The sequence below is a fragment of the Plecotus auritus genome, assembly GCF_963455305.1.
Source record: "Plecotus auritus genome assembly, chromosome: 15".
Classification (NCBI taxonomy): domain Eukaryota; kingdom Metazoa; phylum Chordata; class Mammalia; order Chiroptera; family Vespertilionidae; genus Plecotus; species Plecotus auritus.
Window position 1 is genome coordinate 12,628,548 of NC_137781.1, and position 18,372 is coordinate 12,646,919.

Consider the following 18,372-nt stretch of genomic DNA (forward strand, 5'->3'; position numbering starts at 1 on the left):
CTTCCCTGGTCCCCTGCTCCCAGCCCCACAGGTAATTCGAAAGATTCGAGTGGAGCAGTTTCCTGATGCCTCGGGGAGCCTGAAGCTCTGGTGCCAGTTTTTCAACATTCTTAGTGACTCAGTCTTGACATGGGCCAAGGATCTGCACCCAGTGGGCGAAGTGGGCAGGAGGTAAGCTGTCTGGAGGCTAGCTCCCCTGACTGGCTCCCTAATTATAGCAATCATAAAATCATAATGTTGGGCATTGTCCTCATTAGGTCTGTCACTCACTTAACCCTCACAGTAACTGTACGAGGGAGATCTAGCATTCTCATAGTAGAGAGGAGGAAAATAGAGGCTCAGAGGTATTGAGTCACTTGCCCGAAGTCCCACAACTAATGAGTGTCAGGACCGCAAACCAGACCTGTGTGATCTTAACCACAGTACCTTGCTGCCTGTCCCAGGGCTCCCAGCAGCCTGAGAGCTGGGTCTGAGGAGCCCCAGGACCTCCTTCTGGCCCTGGCTGTGCCGTGGTGATGGCTCTCACAGGAAGGGTCTCCACTCTCTGCAGTGCAGGGGACGAGGGGCCGGCGGCCTTGGCCATCGTGCAGGCGTCCCCCGTGGACTGTGGCATGTACCGATGCACCATCCACAATGAGCATGGCTCGGCCTCTACTGACTTCTGCCTCAGCTCCGAGGGTGAGTGTGCCCCTGGGTCTCTGCCTGGCCTTGCTCCTGAGGGAGGGCAGCAGTCATCTGCAGAGATGGTGCTCTCCCTCGGCAGACCAGTCTGAGGACAGCTGCTTTCTCTTCTTTTGCTCCACACAGTGTTGTCAGGATTCATCTCCAGAGAAGAAGGTGAAGGTATGGAGCCCCTTGGGGGAGTGGGTGGCCTTCATCCCTGCCCTGCCATCTGTAGGGGAACCTTCTCCAAGGACTTGGAATCTGTTCCAAATGCTTTGTTTGCCTTCACAGACAGCTACTCTTTGCCTCCTAGTTCAGGAGATGCTTGAGGAGGAGAATGGAAGAGGATGGCTATTTCAGAAGATGGTGGGGGCAGAGGGGGCTAAGAGGGCCCATTCCACAAGGAGTTAATTCAGCTTTGTGCCCTTTGCCTTTGTCAGAGTGCTTGATGAAGGGCAGGACAGGCCTCCAGGACACATCTTACCCTGCCCAGCACCCTTCCCAGGATTTCTCACAGTGGTCTGTGCATTAGATTCACATGGGGAGCCTGCTGAAAACGCAGTTTCTTAGGTCCCGCTGCAGATCTCCTGAATCACCGTTTCTGGGGAAGACCTAGGAAAATTGCATTTCCAGTAGGTGCCCTGGTGACTGTGATATACCCCAGCCTTTGATAAGCATTTTAAAGGTCCAAACATGAGAGGAAGAGTCTGTTGCTCACGCAAGAGACATGTTAAGGATTAGACTGTGAAGGTAGCTGGTGATGGAAAGATTCCTAGAGCTTCATTAGCCAATTAAAGCATTAATTCCTTCATTCATTCACTCATTGATTCAATCAGTGGCTTTTGTTGAGTTATGAAATAAAATATAATATCAAATCTAACCTCACACCTAAAAACTCAGTACAGGCATACCTTCCTTTATTGTGCTCCAAAGATGTTGTGTTTTTTACAATTTGAAGGCAAGACCCTTTACCAGCAAAAATATTATTACTCCTTTATTGCAATATTTGCTTTATCGTGGTGGTCTAGAGTCAAACTTGCAGTATCTCTGAGGTATGCCTGTAGTAATTCTTTAATATCATCAAATATCCAATCCTATTTTCCTGATTGTCTCACAAGTTTTGGGTTGATTTATTTTTTTAAAATCTTTATTGTTCAGATTATTACAGGTGTTCCTCTTTTTTTCCCCCCCCATAGCTCCCCTCCACCTGATTCCCCACCCCACCCCATGCCCTTACACCCCGCCACTGTCTTCATCCATAGGTGTAAGATTTTTGTCCAATCTCTTCCTGCACCCCTCACACCCCCTTCCCCCTGAGAATTGTCAGTCCACTCCCTTTCTAAGTCCCTGATTCTGTTATATTCATCAGTCCATTCTGTTCATCAGATTTTCCATTCACTTGATTTTTAGATTCCCTTGTTGGTAGGTATGTATTTGTTATCATTTTGTTGTTCATAATTTTTATCTTTACTTTTTTCTTCTTCTTCCTCTTCTTAAAGAATACCCTTCAGCATTTCATATAATCCTGGTTTGGTGGTGATGAACTCCTTTAGCTTTTTCTTATCTGTGAAGCTCTTTATCTGACCTTCAATTCTGAATGATAGCTTTGCTGGGTAGAGTAATCTTGGTTGTAGGTTCTTGCTATTCATCACTTTGAATATTTCTTGCCACTCCCTTCTGGCCTGCATAGTTTCTGTTGAGAAATCAGCTGACAATCGTATGGGTGCTCCCTTGTAGGTAAATAACTGTTTTTCTCTTGCTGCTCTCAAGATTCTCTCTTTGTCTTTTGCCCTTGGCATTTTAATTATGATGTGTCTTGGTGTGGTCCTCTTTGGATTCCTCTTGTTTGGGGTTCTCTGCATTTCCTGGACTTCTAAGTCTATTTCTTTCACCAGGTAGGGAAAGTTTTCTGTCATTATTTCTTCTAATAGGTTTTCAATATTTTGCTCTCTCTCTTCTTCTGGCACCCCAATAATTCGGATGTTGGTACGCTTAAAGTTGTCCCAGAGGTTTCTTACACTATCTTCATATTTTTGGATTCTTTTTTCTTTTTGTTTTTCTGGTTGGGTGTTTTTTATTTCCTCATATTTCAGATCTTTGGTTTGATTCTTGGGGTCCTTTGATCTACAGTTGAATTTCTGTATATTCTTTATTTCAGACAGTGTATGCTTAAATTCTGACTGGTCCTTTTCCATTTTTTTGGCATTCTCATTAAGGTCCTTGAAGGTCTCCCTAAGCTCCTCGGAGGTCTCATCAAGTTTCTCGGTGGTTTTTAGAAGATTCTTGAGTAACCTTATAAATGTGGTTTTGAACTCTATGTCCAGTAGTTTGCTTACCTCCATTTCTTTCATTCGTGACATGTTTCTTTGTCTCTGCATTTTGCTGCTTCCCTGTGTTGATGGAGTGGTTTTCTGTGGTAGGTGACATATAGCACCCAGTCGTTCAGCCTCCCCTATCACCTGAGGTGGACACTCTTGGTGCACCCCTTTGTGGGCTGAGTGCAAAGTCGTGGTGTAGTTAAGCCTTTATTACTGTTGGTACACTGGGAGGAATTGACCTCCAAGCCAATTGGCTGTGAGGACCCGCTGTGTCTATAATGGAAGAATTGCTGTGCTGGAGACACGCTTATGGGGCAGGACTTGCTTCAGTGGGGCTTTGGTGCTCACTGAGTCTGCCTCTTGAATGTGTCACTTATGGATGTGAGTAGTTGAAATCTGGTGTCGTCTCACACTGGCCACTAGATACACTGGCTTCTGGATCTCCAATGGCGTGCAGGTCAGTTACTGTCTGAGGCCACCCAGCAGGAGCTACACCGAGAACTACAGTTTTCTCCTCTTTGCTTGGGGTTTGGAGGTTTTGGAGCTGTCTGAACAGAGCTGCAGTTTATTAGGTTAAGCTGCGATTGGGCAGGCCATTTATATGCAAAAGCCACTGCGTGGAGCTTGGGTGGGTTTGTAGATTGTGCGGGGTGGGGTCTCAGGGAGTCACTAGGCTAGGGTGTGGCAGACAGCGATGGCTGCAAGTTGGCCATCTCTGCGTCTCTGCGTCTCCGCGTTTCCAAGTCCCTGCGTCCCACGCCCCAGCGCAGTAAACAATAATTGCTGCGTGCACCTGTGCAAGAAAGCCACACTCACTTTCCGACCCAATGGCAGACAGTCCAGCTTCTCCTCGTAGGAGTTTGGGTCCCCAGCGTCTCCCCAGAAACTGGAGTTCAGAGTAATCAGGAGCTTGTCTCCCTTCGGGTTGAAAAAAGCAGCGCACCCAGTCGCCCGCCGCCAGCCCGATTCGCGTGCCCCCGTACCTCAGCTTTTCAGCACTTGTGCACGTCTCAATGCTCTTTTCTCTTTCCTTCTAGTTGTAGAACTTCCACTCAGACAGCTTTCCCGTGGTTCTGGGTGATAGACATTTTGTCTTTTAGTTGTAGTTTTGAAATTGTTGTGCGAGGCAGCAGTTTAGGTGTTTACCTGTGCCGCCATCTTGGTTTTTTTCCTGGGTTATTTGATTTAGAAACCACTCATTCCATTGAGCTGACATATCTCATAAGTCTCTCTGATATATAAGTTCTTTCACCCTCATTTGTTTTCCCTCCTTGCTATTTATTTATTTATTTATTTAAATATTTTTATTGATTCCAGAGAGGAAGGGAGAGGGAGAGAGTGATAGAAATATCAATGATAAGAGAGAATCATTGATTGGCTGCCTCCTGCATGCCCCACACTGGGGATTGAGCCCACAACGTGGGCACGTGCCCTTGACCGGGAATTGAACCATGACCTCCTGGTTCATAGGTTGATGCTTAACCACTGAGCCACTCTGGCCAGGCTCCAGTCATTTTCAATAGCTTCTTTCTTTTCTGATCTGACAAGATGATTCAGGTCCATCCAGTAGACGTTCTGCCCTAGGCCTGGAATCAACCATTTCTTCAGGGAGCTCTGGTTCCTTTTAGTGGGAAATGGTATTTAGTGGATACAATCTGAGCACGAGGTGGGTACCCTGCTACTGGATTGGTCCTGCAAACTTTTTGTTTGAGTCTAAGACGTTGCTTGAGATGGAATCAATTATTCATTTGATCAAAACACCTAATTCTAAAACAAAGTAATTCTGGTTTTCTGTATTGACTAGAGGCCCAATGCACAAAATTCGTGTATGAGTAGGCCTTCCTTCCCCTGACTGCTGGCACTGGCTTCCCTCTGGCACCTGGGACCCGGGCTTCCCTCATAATCCTGGCTTCCTCCAGAAGGACATCCGGTCTAATTAGCATATCACCCTTTTATTATTATAGATTGCCACTTCCACAGAAAACCCCTGCCTTCCACACCACTAACCACGTTCTTACTATGTGATGGGCACTCTTGAGCACTTACATGACAGGCGTGTATCAGATATAGTTCCTGCCCTCAGGAGCTCACAGTCTGGTAGGGGATCCACGGTGTACACCAAAGAGCAATAACGGACAGAGAGTGAACACACCGGGTGGCGGGTGGGAGACCATTCCAGCCTTTTCCTGCCCTATAGACCCCACATCTATGAGGCAGGAGCTTGTAGTTTTCCACGTTTTTCCTGTTTCCCTTCAGTTGGAGAAGAGATTGAAATGACTCCCATGGTGTTTGCTAAGGGTCTGGCTGACTCTGGCTGCTGGGGAGACAAGCTCTTTGGGCGCCTGGTGAGCGAGGATCTACGAGGGGGTGGACATAGGTACAGTCTTCGAAAGGCCTCCCAGGCCAAGGTCATCTACGGGCTGGAGCCTATCTTCGAGTCAGGCCGCACGTGTGTCATCAAGGTGTCCAGCCCGCTGGTGTTTGGGCCCAGCAGTGAGACTTCCCTCCTGGGCAGAAACTATGATGTCACCATTCAGGTACTGTGTCCCATTCCCACTGCCATCCTGCATTCTCTCCCCTCCTCCCTTTTCTCAGCCTGGGTCCTGTGGGGAAGCCCAGTACAGAGGCAGAAGCCATCTCAGCCTCAACCTGTGAGGGTCCTGGGATGATCTTTGAGAGCCTGAGGCGTAGCTCAGGTTACATCTTTGGGGGCCTTAGTTTTCAAACCGGATTTTTGCAGCAGAAACCTTTCCCACTGCCCCCGCCTTATATGAGAGAGAAGGGGGTGCCTGGGTGAGTGGTCTGTGTTGTGCCCATTCAGCGGCCTCCTTGCTGTCCACAGCGTGGCCCTGGGGCACTGGCACTTGTCACCAGGGCCCCCTGGCATCCTCTGGCAGATGGCCTTCCCATGTGGAGCTGGGCATGAGAAGACAGGGAGCTTTCTTGCTGATCAGGATGGGTTCTCTGTAATCCACAGGGGTGCAAGATCCAGAACATGAGTCGGGAGTACTGCAAAATCTTTGCAGCTGAAGCCCGGGCTGCACCTGGCTTTGGGGAGGTGCCTGAGTAAGTGCACAAGGAGGGGGCGTGTAGTGATTTCACAGCCTTTCAGGGGCGTCCTGAGATGGCCACGTGCAGATGAGCCTACAACCAACCCTGTGCTCAGCTTGATGGTCCTACAAAATCTAGAAACAAAGACCCCAGGATTCCCTGCCTGTTTCAGTCTTCTCTTAGCCACCTCAATTCCCTATCCTGTCGTCCAGTTTCTGCTAATTGCAGAATTTGAACCCAGCAGGTTCTGGGCCTCTCTGAAAGTGGTAGGCACACTGGTCAGGACTCTTCTTTGGTAGCCAGCAGAGTTGTGTGGGTTTGTAGGAGTCAGCTCTAAAAAGTAATCATTTTCACTTTGACACCTGAACGCCTACTCTTAAATATTGGGGTCTAGCTGACATTGAGCCACAGTCTGGTTGAATCTTTTCTAGAGGGGTTCCTTTTTGTTTGACACATGCTCGTCTCAGTTCCTCCCTTACGCACAGAGTCCTGTGGCCATAGCGTGGTCCAATTCTACTCCCTCTGACCTCAGAGAATAGACAGGATTCTGAAGTCAGTGCCTCCATTTCCTTTTCTGAACTCAGGACAGAGCTCCCCTCCCTTGTTGACCTCCAGGTTCAGAGCTGGGACTTCTTTCTTGGAAGGGTCCTCCTTTTAGATCCAGTTGAGATGGAAGTGGGAGCTTTCTGCCACCCTACTTCTGCTCACTGCAGGGTGAAATTGTGTTTAGGATCATTCCACTGTATCTGATCTACCGGCCTGCAAACAGTATCCCATATGCTACGCTGGAGGAGGACCTGGGCAAGCCCCTGGAGCCTTACTGTTCCCGGGAATGGGGCTGTGCTGCTGCACCAGCATCAGGCAGCTCGGAGGCCGTACAGAAATGCCAGGCCTTCCAGCACTGGCTGTATCTGTGGACGAATGGCAGCTTCCTGGTCACAGATCTGGCAGGTATGAGGGTGCGAAGGTACAAGTGCACGTGTGTGAGAGCAGGCCCAGGGTCAGAGGAGGGTGCTTGTGTACTAGTCTACAACCCACTTTCTCACTTTCCTTTGCTGTTGGCAATAACCTTGTGAAGTAAATTGGACAGGCACCGTTTTGTATGCAAGCCTAATACATACCAGGGCCTCCTGTAGCCTCGTCTGTAATCACGGTTGTATTTAAAGGCATGCACTCCAAGCTCCACTTAAAATTTTAAAGGAATTTGTTTAAAAAACATTACATGGGATCTAATTCAAAACCCACAACCATCTTTTCAAAATCTCCCTTCCTCCCTTCCCTGCAGCTTTGCTCTGGACTTTCACTCTCCATACTACCCAAACTCTCTTCCACCCCAGCTGCGGAGCTTTACTGTCCCCTGCTTCCCTTTCCTCCTCCTCCATCCTTGTTAGCTTTTTTTTTAGTGTAACCAACATAATCTATCTGGCTTCTTCCTGTTTCTCCCATTACTCAGATTCTTCCCCAGCAAAGGAAGGCCAGCAAGCATGAAACCTCCCTCCTTCTCTGACCATCCTCTCCAGGCCTGCTCTCTTTACACAACTGGGCAGGAAATAGGAAAAGATAAAACTCTCTCTGCAGTGGTTGGAGAGGAATGCTGGGAATATCACACATTATTACATATAGCCCCTGGTGTAAATAAGTGAGGAAACTAAAGGCCAGAGAGAAAACTGGCTCAAATGTGCTTTTCAGGGAGGTTAAACTGTATAATAAATATTGTTTTTATAACTCCATATATTTAGGGGAGGGGAGGCTAGTAACACATTTAGCCATTGTCATTCACTGTATTTGTAAATTCGGAATTGATCCTTCCTTCTTTCCTTCCATCCATCCATCCATTTAACTTTACCAAGTATTGGAAAGGTAAAAGGTGAATTAGGAATGGCCATTGTCCTTAAGAAGCTGTGATCAGTATAACAATTTCTATAATGAGTAACATGATATAGTAGAAAGACTTGAGAGTTAAAGAAATAGATTTAAGTCTAGACCTCATTGTTTTCTAGCTGGGTCTATGTTTTACAGAGAAGAGAACTGAAGCTCAGACAAGTTTGGTCTTTAATCTCTCTGAGCTGCAGTTTCCTTTCTCTCTCTAGGAATAATAATATTGTCCCTGCCTGGCTCTAAGATTTGTTATAATTAACTGAGACCATATTTGTGAAAGCCTGCAAACTAAAATTCTGTGCAGGTGTAAGGGAGCATCATTATTGTAATGCAAAATGGAATGTGGTAAATGCTGAAAGAGACATCACAGAATTAGGCAGTATTACCCTATCTACATGGAAATAGTGAGTGACTTGCCACATTCAAACAACTCAAATGACAGAGCTGAAATGTAAATCCAGGTCCGTCTTGACTCTCAAGCCCACATTTATACTGACTATGGTACTCAGCCTTGTTAGTGAGAGGCAGGTTTCAAGAAGAATACTGTCAGACTGTTTGAAGATGCTCCATTACTGAATGAATGAATGAATGAATGAGACTTTGCTTGAGTCACTTAACTCTGAGCCTAGCTCCTCACCTGTAAAAATGGGAATGTTATTACTACTACTAATACAGAAATACCCATTGAGATAGGCCAGTGGTGATGACCTACTGACAGGATGCCTAAAGATATGCCCTGAAACCTGGCAAGTTTCCATCTTGGAGACATGGGGGCCTAGAACCAGCCCTGGCTGCCATCAACTCAGCTCCCAACTTTCTTTTCAGGGGTTGACTGGAAGATGACTGATGTGCAGATTGCCACCAAGCTGCGAGGGTGAGTACTTCTCAAGGACAGAAGCCTTCTGAGAGTCTTCTTAGAGTCTAACATGTCAAAGTTCTCCTGGTTCTTCATCCCTGAGGTGCTAGGCCTATGGCCACATGGTCCTAGTTGCACCCATGGCCATGTAGTAACACCCCAGGGGTTACTGGTCCCCACATGCTGTGCCCCTGCCCCAGATCAGGACCAGCAGCTAGTGACGCCCACACACAGGGTCACCTGCAATTCTGGCCTCTGACTGTACCTGCTCCTCTTCCTTCTCACTTGAGAAAGCTCATCACGACACAGATAAGCAAGGGCCCATGAGCAGAGTGATGCCCTGGAGACTGCTCTAATTTATATTAAAAAGGCAGATCGTCTTCACACCATTTAGTGTCCCACATGATGAATTCCATGCCAGGGCATAATGAGATCTCAGTTTAGAGTTGAGGTTTTAGATCCTGCCACCTGAGGTAGTACCAGGTAGACTCCCCAGTACTGGCCACAATACCCTGGCCATGGCCAGCCCAAAGCCAGCCCCTCAAGGACCCTCCGTCTGGGTGGGACTCGCACTCAGCTCTTACTGTTTGGCTACAGATACCAAGGCCTCAAGGAGAGCTGTTTCCCTGCCCTGCTGGACCAGTTTGCTTCCTCCCACCAGTGCAACACCTTCTGTGAGATGCTGGGGCTGAAACCCCTCAAGGTCCCCGAGGCTGCCCACTCCCAAGCCAAGGCCAAAGGCTCCAAGAGTCCATCTGCCGGCAGGAAGGGCCCCCAACTGAGTCCTCAGCCCCAGAAGAAAGGCCTCCCCAGTCCCCAGGGCTCCCGGAAGAGCACCCCAAGCTCCAAAGCCACTTCTCAGGCCTCAGGGGCAGTCGCCACTCAGTTATTGGGACAGCCTCCCATCCAAGAGGGGGGCTCCAAGGCCCAGGGCACGCGGTAGCCCTACAGGAGGCTGGGGGCCTCCACCCAGCAGCAGACCAACAAGGAAGCAGCTTGAACCGATGGAGACTTTCCCAATACAGACAAAGCGGAGAAGGTGCACTGAGCAGGCACCACGTGGGGGCCTCTCTGCGCAGCCTCTCCTCAGTCAGCTCCGCATCAGACGGCTTTGGTGCATGGCACACAGCCCAGTGGCCTCTCCTGGTGCCATGTCACCAGGGCTCCCAGGCCCCACCTCCATGTTTCCCAGGGGCTGAGGCCCTCCTTGAAGTTTACACTGGCCACTGCTGGAGGCTCCCTGAGTCGTCTGCATGAGTTCTGCACCCTGACCCCTTACCCCAGCCAGACCCTGCCATGCAGGCCAGCACTTATCCTCTGCCCTTTGCTCGACCCTGATCTCTCCCTGACCTCAGGGCTCTGGGCTTTCTCTGCTGTGTGACTCTCAGGGTGTCTTCTCTTTCAGACTACTTTGCCTCATTCATCCCAGCTTACCCTGCAACTAACCTGTTCCTGTGCCCCATCTTGGGCCTGTTCAGTCCTTCTACGGTCGTCTTTGGTGGCACGTGTTCTTGCTTTTTCCCCCTTCACTCAGGCACTCACTTGCCTGCTTCCCTTGCTTTCTTGCATCCCATCCGCCATACCTGGCTTTGAGCGCAGTTGCAGCCTGCTGCCTGCGCTTCACTGACTCTGCTTGTCCTCTTGCCTGATGGCTTTTCTAGCCTGACCTACCCCCCTACCCACCAGGACCCAGGTAGTGAGCAGACCCTCTGGCCTCTGATATACCCCAGTCTACTCCTCCCCTACTTTCCCCAGGCCCTCTGCCTATGAGGTAAGAACCTGGTACAAGGGTTTTGTCAGCAGCTGTGGCCAGAGGGAAAGTGGACTTTGAGGGCCTTGTGCTCCATATTGAAGGAGATGTGAATTTCACATCCCCTCTTGGCAGGGGATGGAGAGCTGGGACTCTTCTCCATGGGGAAATGGCATGGGAGTTTTAGGAAGGATATAAACCATCTACCTGCTGTGAGGGCTGTCTCTGAGCCTGGGACTTAGGACCCCTATCCCCAACCATTAGCTCTTAATCCTGAAGCTTCAGCTCCTGGACCTCATTTATGGGCTCCCAAGGAATTGCTGTGCTCAGCCCAGCACCCTGTGTCCTTCCTGAGCGCCTAACCTGGAAACCCCCGATGGGGCGGGTCTGGAGCTGGCCTGCTCCCCTTGGAATGCAATAAAAGCAGCAACGCTGTTTCCTGCTCTCCCTCATCCGGTGTGGTTGTAGGTGTATGGGCTCAGGGTCCCCTCTCCCCAGGCAGGTTCTCCCTGGGCCGACTGGGGAAATGAATCCATGTTTTAGCTCTTGGATTGACATTTAGTCTCAGCCTTCTGTGGCCACAGCTAGACAGTCCATGCTTCTTATACAAGTGGGCTGGTGGCTTGTGCCCCTTAGCAGGGTGTCTATGAACTTGGGGGCAGATTGGAATTGCTTATTCACTTGGGAGAGGAACACGAAGAAGGAACCCAAGAGGGTGAAGCAGAGCTGGGGGCTCTGCGGAAACACACCGTCTCTGGCTTCTTCCACTGCAGCCAGACCAGCTCGGGACAGCCAGTGTCTGCCTCCCAGCCACTCACGGACCACTTCCTGCCTCGCAAGCAGCAGGAAGTCTTCTCATTCCCAACCCATCCCCTTCCCTCTGTGGTCTGGGATTTTCCTTGCCTGAAGTTTGCCCTCTCCATGCTGATATTTCTGAATTCTCTCTCCTCTTGTGACTTTCCCCACTTGCCCCATTGTGCCCCAACTCTCCCACCTGCCTATCCAGATTGCCCTGGTGAACTAGAGCTGGAATATTTTCCATTCATTTATTTATTCATTCATTCAGCAGACATATAGTGAGCACCTCCCTACTTTATGCCAGACTCTGAATTAACAGTTGTTGGGGATCAAAGATGCATGATGTAGTCTCAAAAGAGACCCTTTCCATTAGGTTTCTTGGGCTTTTGAGCAACAGAAATGGACTTGCACCAACTTAAAGAAGAAAGGGTTCATGAGAAGAGTGTTGGGGTAGCTCACAGAGGAATAGCTGGACAATTAGCCTTGAGAAGGGGGGAGCCAGGTAGCTCCAGAGCTTGCCTCCCAGGAGCTATTGCTGTTGTCAGGTGGACACCACCCAGCCATTGGTGCCAGTGGGTCTCCCTCCAAGGTTCACATTCCTAGCGTGGGGCTCATGGAATGGGAGGAGTGCAGTTTCCAAAGGATGGGGATTCTCACCAGAAGAATGGTGGAGAGTGGGAGGGTAGAAAAGGCTTGGTGGGCGACGACAAATGATACCCCAACGCACACACACTGTTCTTCCCATCTGATTACGACTCTTCCACATACAACCAAACGCAGATTTCTCCCTGCTTAGGGAGACCATTCAGGGTCACATCCAATGACTGAATCCACGGGTAATGACTAAGCTACCATTCTCCAAAGTCCAGTGTCACTAATACTACTCCACCGTCTTTTATCTCAATCCCATTTTGAAATCCTGCAACCTGTGGATTAACTGGTAAAATTAACCATTTTCAACCAAAATAATATAACCTAGCAAGAAACTAAGTATGGGTAAAGGCTACCATCCATTTCTCTACCGGGTCATGGGAACTAGTGTTCGTGACTAGGGATTTTTGCCTGTCGGAGTGATCCAGGTCTTCAGCTCTGAAATCCAGCACCTTAGTGGTCCCGCCGGGTCGCAGGCATTAACCACTGGATGTGGCAGTACTAGGAAGGCTCTAGGAATCCCCATGTCCATCTGTGCCCCTTTTTCGTAGTAGCAAGCATACTTTCCCTTAATAGAGTTAATCATACTAGCTACTACCACAACCTGTTGTGTGTTGCTCAGAGGTATAGGAGCCCAAAGTGGCCAGATACCTCAGCTTCCAATTCACTAAAATCATTACTTTTTGAGGAGATATTTCCTTGGGGACTAAAACCTCTACACCAGCCTGGTCCCAAACCTCACATCTGAAAAAAGTATTGAGATGTAGTGATAACAGACCCCTCTCCTCTCAACTTTGTAGCCTGTAGAAGAAATAGCATCATGAATTGGTTGCCAGTTCAGAGCTTATGCTATAAGCTGCAGGCCTGACCCAATCTTGCAAGGCATTGTTTCTCAGCTGGGGCTATAGCTGCGTTTTCAATAAACCATTTCATTATACTATCAAGCCAATTGCTTCTGGACTATGGGGATCCTGACAAGATGAGTAACTGCCATAGGCATCAACCCATTACTGTACTTTAGTTGTGTTGCAAAGTGCATTCTCTGGTGATGTTTACAGCATTTCATAATTCCCTGGATATTGATGGTGGAAGAGGCGTGATGGGTAAGGAAAGCAAATCTAAACTCAGAAGGGTCCATCACAGGCAAAAAAAAAATTCCTACCCTCTTAAAGCCATTGGGTGTAGATTGAGGGGAGCTCAACAATAGGGCAGGAGGAGGCATTGTGGGAGATGGAGTGAGCAATCCATATGCATGGCTATCCAGTGCCTTCAGAGACCTATTTTGGAGTGCCCACCCTATGATGTGGTGCTGCTAGCTAGCCATGCCTCATTCTGGCTGGGTGAATCAGATGACCCCAATTCACAGGGGTAGCCTAGCCACCTGGATGCTGTAGCCAAGCATTTAGGCTCTCCCAGTGGCAAACCAGAGGGCCATGTCTCAAAAAGGTGATCATTTTTGGTTAGAGCACCACTTGGTTCCAAACCCTGGGTTCCTCTGCTATATTTTTCTAGTCAATACTTGCCACAAGCTTCATATAGCATTCTGCTCTGTCTCAGGCTCTAAGTGGCTCCCCAGCATGCTTCAGACACACCTCATACATCATGGAATCTGCCACTGGGGGCAGAACCCTTTCTACTAACGGCTTTCCCAGCTGGAGAGCCTTCATTTGCTCTAGGCCCAACCCAAAGCTGGTAGCCTTTCTAGATCAATCAGTAAGCGGGTTGGAGCAAGATGCCCCAGAGTGACTTTTTTTTTTTTTTTTACTAGAATTGGGTCTCAGTGGTAAGGTATTCAAAGTAAAATAATTTGTTCCACATTATGGAAGAATATTCTGACCTTGGCCCCCAGGGACTTATCAGGGGGTTAGGCCTTTGCATTTTAATCTGGTTTATCTCCCACCTCAGACTCACAAATGCCTTACAAGGCATTTAGGGAAACTGGAGATGCTGTCAGTGTGATGGAACTTAGTAGTGATGGGGTCAAGGTCCCTGTGAGCCAGGTGGTGGCACAGTGCTAGACAGCTAAGACATTCTATATGTCGAAGCCAGGACAGCAACAGAGTACTGCTTCCCTGCCAGATGAAGATGGCATGCTTCTGATGTTCTCTGTTCAGAATAGAGAAAAAAAATGAATTCACTAGATCAGAGGATTTATACCGAATGCCAGGAGCTGGATGGATTTGCTTTAGCAAGACCACTCTGAAACAACATCTGCAATTGGAGTCATCGCTTTTGAAAGTTTATAGCAGTCCAAAGACCTCCTGGTGTCTAACACTGGCGAAGCTGAACTGTGGTAGGAATCACTGTGACTTCACTTTCAAGACTTCGGTAGTAACACTACTGTTTACAGTTTCCCCAGGAATATGGTATTACTTTTGATTTACCTTTTGCTAGAGAGGGCAAATTCTAATGGCTTGCTCTTGTCCTACTATAGAAACTCTTACCCCACAAACCAGAGAGCCATTGTGAGGTTTATACCTATAATACTGGTACATCCATTTCAACTATACACTCAACCCCTGGGTGGCTTTGGGATTTCACTATAGCATAAAATTTGATCTATGAATGATCCTCATTGATTGGCAGACCACATGCTTTTCTATTGTTCCCAGAAACTGGACTTAGCTTGGAGCCAGTGTCCTACAGAGGACACCCCTCTCCCCAGGTTTGGGTGTTTGCCCTTTCCTTCTATAGTCCCCAGATAAATGCCCAAACAGATCCCTTTGGGAAGGCTACAAGGAAGGTTTACAATATTTACCTAAGTGCTGAAATAAGATTTCTCTTCAAAGATACTTGACTTCCTCTCCATTGAAGGTCTGGGAATTAAATAGAAGATTTTGACTTTACCTTGTTTCCCACTCAGAAGTTCTCAGTCATGGCAATAAGTAGGTATTATCTTAGGGGATGCCTGGTCTTTTTCATTCCTGGGACCCAGTGATTGATTAGCCACAGCCAGAGGTCTGCTTTTCATGCCTGTGTGCCTTATGATGACTCCCTACTTTGTTCCTTCTCCCTGTCTCTGCTGCTGAGACCAGGGAGCTCATTTTCACAGCAGCTCCCAGGCCTGGAGAGGAAAGCCAGCAGAGCCTCGCCAGTTAATTTCTCATGGCAAGGAGCGAGACCGCGGGTCCTGCCAGAGGCTAGTGAGAGGGGGAAGGACTGGATGCATGCCAAGGACCCAATAAAGCATTCTTGTCTCCTGAAATCTGTGAGTTCCTGCCTTTCTTGGATTTTTGGTCTTTTCATTTAATTTTGCATGGTCAACATTTGGTTCAGATTTGTAGTATTTAACTACCCCCACCACCCCAAAAAATCTGGTAAGCAATATACCTGACTGACTGAGCTTCTGCTTTGAATGTAGAATCTCTGGTGAGTGAACATATAAACAAATACAAAATATAACCTGCACCAAAATTATGTTCTGCTATCTTGGTCAAATAGCCTTAAAGGAGTTCCCATAAAGTTTTCCTTTATTATCTGACAATGTATCTAGTTCGTACAGTTTCTTCTGGGTCTAACTCTTCTTTTCCTGCTCTAATTCTGCCTCACATCCCCTGGGCTATGTTGAGTGTGGATTCTGGTTACTAGCAGATCAACAGTATAGCGTGGGGCAGGTCTCCATTTTGCAACTCATGCTGTAGGTACCCCTGAGCTGATCAAACTCAGGGAGGCTGTCTCATTGACTAACGTACAAGAAAATGGAAATTGTACACCCAAAACCCACCACCTTGCTAATTTTTAATGAGAAATTTTAACCATCCAGGAAGCTGACACTAGTGTTTACCTGACAAGTAAATTCTTCCCTTCTTCTGAGAGGGAAAGTTTAAGGGAAGCCGCATTATGCGAAAGTTGTTTGATGAGCTTAGAACAAATCAGACAAACCTCAGTTCAAATCCAGCTTTACTAGCCATGTGAACTTGAACTTGTTGCTTAACCTCTCTGAACCGAGATGCCTCTTTTTTATTTATTTTTTTAAATAATTCTTTATTGAAAGTATTAAATATGCCCCCCCTTCCCCCCATTGACCCTCTCTAGCCCTTCCCACCCCCACCCCAGTCCTTTATCGCCCCATTGTCTGTGGCCATGGGCCATGGAGATGCCTCTTTAAAAAAAAAAAAATATATATATATATATATATATATATATATATATATATATATATTTAAATTGATTTCAGAAAGAAGAAGGGAGAAGGGGAGATGGAAACATCAATGATGAGAGAGAATCATTGATCGGCTGCCTCCTGCATGTCTCCTACTGGGCATCAAGTTTGCAATCCAGGCATGTGCCCTGACCGGGAATCGAACCGTGACCCCCTGGTTCTTGGGTCGATGCTCAACCTCTGAGCCAGGCCCTCATTTTAAAAATATCATTTCACTAATACAATCTATCCTATGTTCTGTATGTTCTCAGACAAGTTGGAATTGGAATTAGTATTCCTGGGTACATAATAGGAACAAAACAGACATATGCTCCTCCTTCATGGAGCTTACAGTCTAGGTGAAACAAACACACCAATACTTGTAAAATGGCAAATACAGTATTAAGTGCTACAAAGAGGAAAAATGGGAGAGAATACCAGCAGAGGGTTGGACCTGCATTAGACTGGGGCTCTTAGAAGCTCCTCTAAGGATAGAGGAAACGATCTGTACAATAGTACAGGACAGAATGGAAGCTTGGGTGGATAGTGTGTGGTAAACAAGAGGACTGTGGTATTGCAGTGGGAGGTTCAGTCAGAGAGGGGCAGGGCCAGGCTCAATTTTCATTGATCCCTAAGAGCGGGGATGCATCAGTTAGGATCAGCTACAAGTGGAAATAATAGAGAAGCCCTCAAATGACAGTGATCTTAAGCAAGAGAAAGTTGTTTCTTCTGTAGAAAGAAGTCTGTAGGCAACAGGAGAACTGGACATGATCCATCTGGGGTGGGCATAGCGGCTGTAGAATGTCTTTGGGACCAAGGCTCCTCTCTGCTCTCTCCCGTCAACTAAGCAAGAGAAATGATTGATCCCAAGTGCAACGTCATGAGTAGAAGAACTAAAATAATGATATAGTTGTCAAACATCAGACAACTAAATTTTCATTTGTATAGAGTCAACAGATAATGTCTATAGATAAATAAAAATAGTATCTATATTTATATTTATGTATCAGCTGTCTGTTTGTCCATCCATCCATCCATCTACCCTATCATCTATCTATCTATCTATCTATCTATCTATCTATCTATCTATCTATCTATCTTTCATCTATTTATTTATAGAGCTTACTACCAGAAATGAAAAACAAGAACAGCTTGTTTGTAGTTGTCTGGGGTGGGGGTTAGGGAGATGGGACTGGTCTCTGGCTTTCTCCTCTCTGGTACTCCAGAGACTGCCCAGCGATGAGCTTCCATTGCCGGTCACTCATTTGGATTTTACTTGAAACAAAGTGCTCCAGAGAGACCCACCTCCTTTGGCTTCAGAAACTCCTGTCAGAGATTGGATTGTATGCTATTCAGGCAAATTTGAGCTTCATTGTTAAATTGCAAAGGCAAATACAATATTGATGGAACTCAACTAGACAGGAGTGTCTGTCATCAGGAGGTGGTGTTTATATGGATGGAGCTTGCCTGGGTAGGGGGCACCTACTGACACCCAAAGGTCCTAGAACCCAGGAGGCACTGTCCTCTGACCTCAGAACTGATGTGGTTCAGAGATGGCTCCTTCCTGTTATTTCCAAAGGGCTTCAAGGGACAGAAGCTACCAGACATTCAGCCTCAGGGGACACACCACTCACGAGGATGACCCTGGCACTTGCAGCACATACCTGGATGGTAGAGTTATAACAGGACATGGTTATATGGATTCCTGGGCTGAGGAAATGGTCGTCAACTCCTTTGGCCACTTTTTCTTTTTAAATTGATTTCAGAGAGAAAGGGAAAGGGAGAGAGAGAAACACCAATGATGAGAGAGAATCATTGATCAGCTGCCTCCTGCATGCCCCCTAATGGGGATTGAGCCCACAACCCCAGGCATGTGCCCTTGACCAGAATTGAACCTGGGACCCTTCAGTCCGCAGGCCAATGCTCTATCCACTGAGCCAAAACAGCTGGGGCTGGCCACTGGTTTTTGATTATTTGAATAGCACATCCAGGCCCAATATGGGACATGTCCCTGTGGATTAAAGCTGACATTTCTTTTTCCTTTTTGTGTGTGTGAGAAAGCTCAGCAATCAGAGGCTGTTTTGCATTTAAGGATTTAACACTGGCTGTATACAAAAGGGACAGCATTTCAGTTAGAAATATTTCACCTGTTACCAAGTTCTTGCTGTTAATATAGCAACATTTAGCATCTTACTATTTTGACATTTAAAAATCAGCAGGCATAGTGCTACTCTCTACCCTTCGGTTCCCAGTGACAAATAACGCA

General features: G+C 47.3%; 1 protein-coding gene across 4 annotated transcripts in view; it reads left to right on the plus strand.

Moving 5' to 3' along the window:
- ALPK3 (alpha kinase 3) overlaps positions 1-18,372 on the plus strand; it is a 67,915-nt gene that overhangs the window by 39,682 nt on the left and 9,861 nt on the right. For 2 of the 4 annotated variants that reach the window (XM_080651416.1, XM_080651415.1), the window contains 8 exons: positions 24-171; positions 551-678; positions 808-843; positions 5,238-5,518; positions 5,959-6,047; positions 6,763-6,983; positions 8,736-8,784; positions 9,364-12,898. In XM_080651416.1, coding sequence (XP_080507542.1) covers positions 24-171; positions 551-678; positions 808-843; positions 5,238-5,518; positions 5,959-6,047; positions 6,763-6,983; positions 8,736-8,784; positions 9,364-9,709 — 1,298 coding nt within the window. In that variant the 3' untranslated portion in view covers positions 9,710-12,898. Of the gene's footprint in view, positions 1-23; positions 172-550; positions 679-807; positions 844-5,237; positions 5,519-5,958; positions 6,048-6,762; positions 6,984-8,735; positions 8,785-9,363; positions 12,899-15,000; positions 15,174-18,372 lie in introns of those variants that run through there. The other 2 variants (XR_013959660.1, XM_080651417.1) reach the window with 2 other exon arrangements.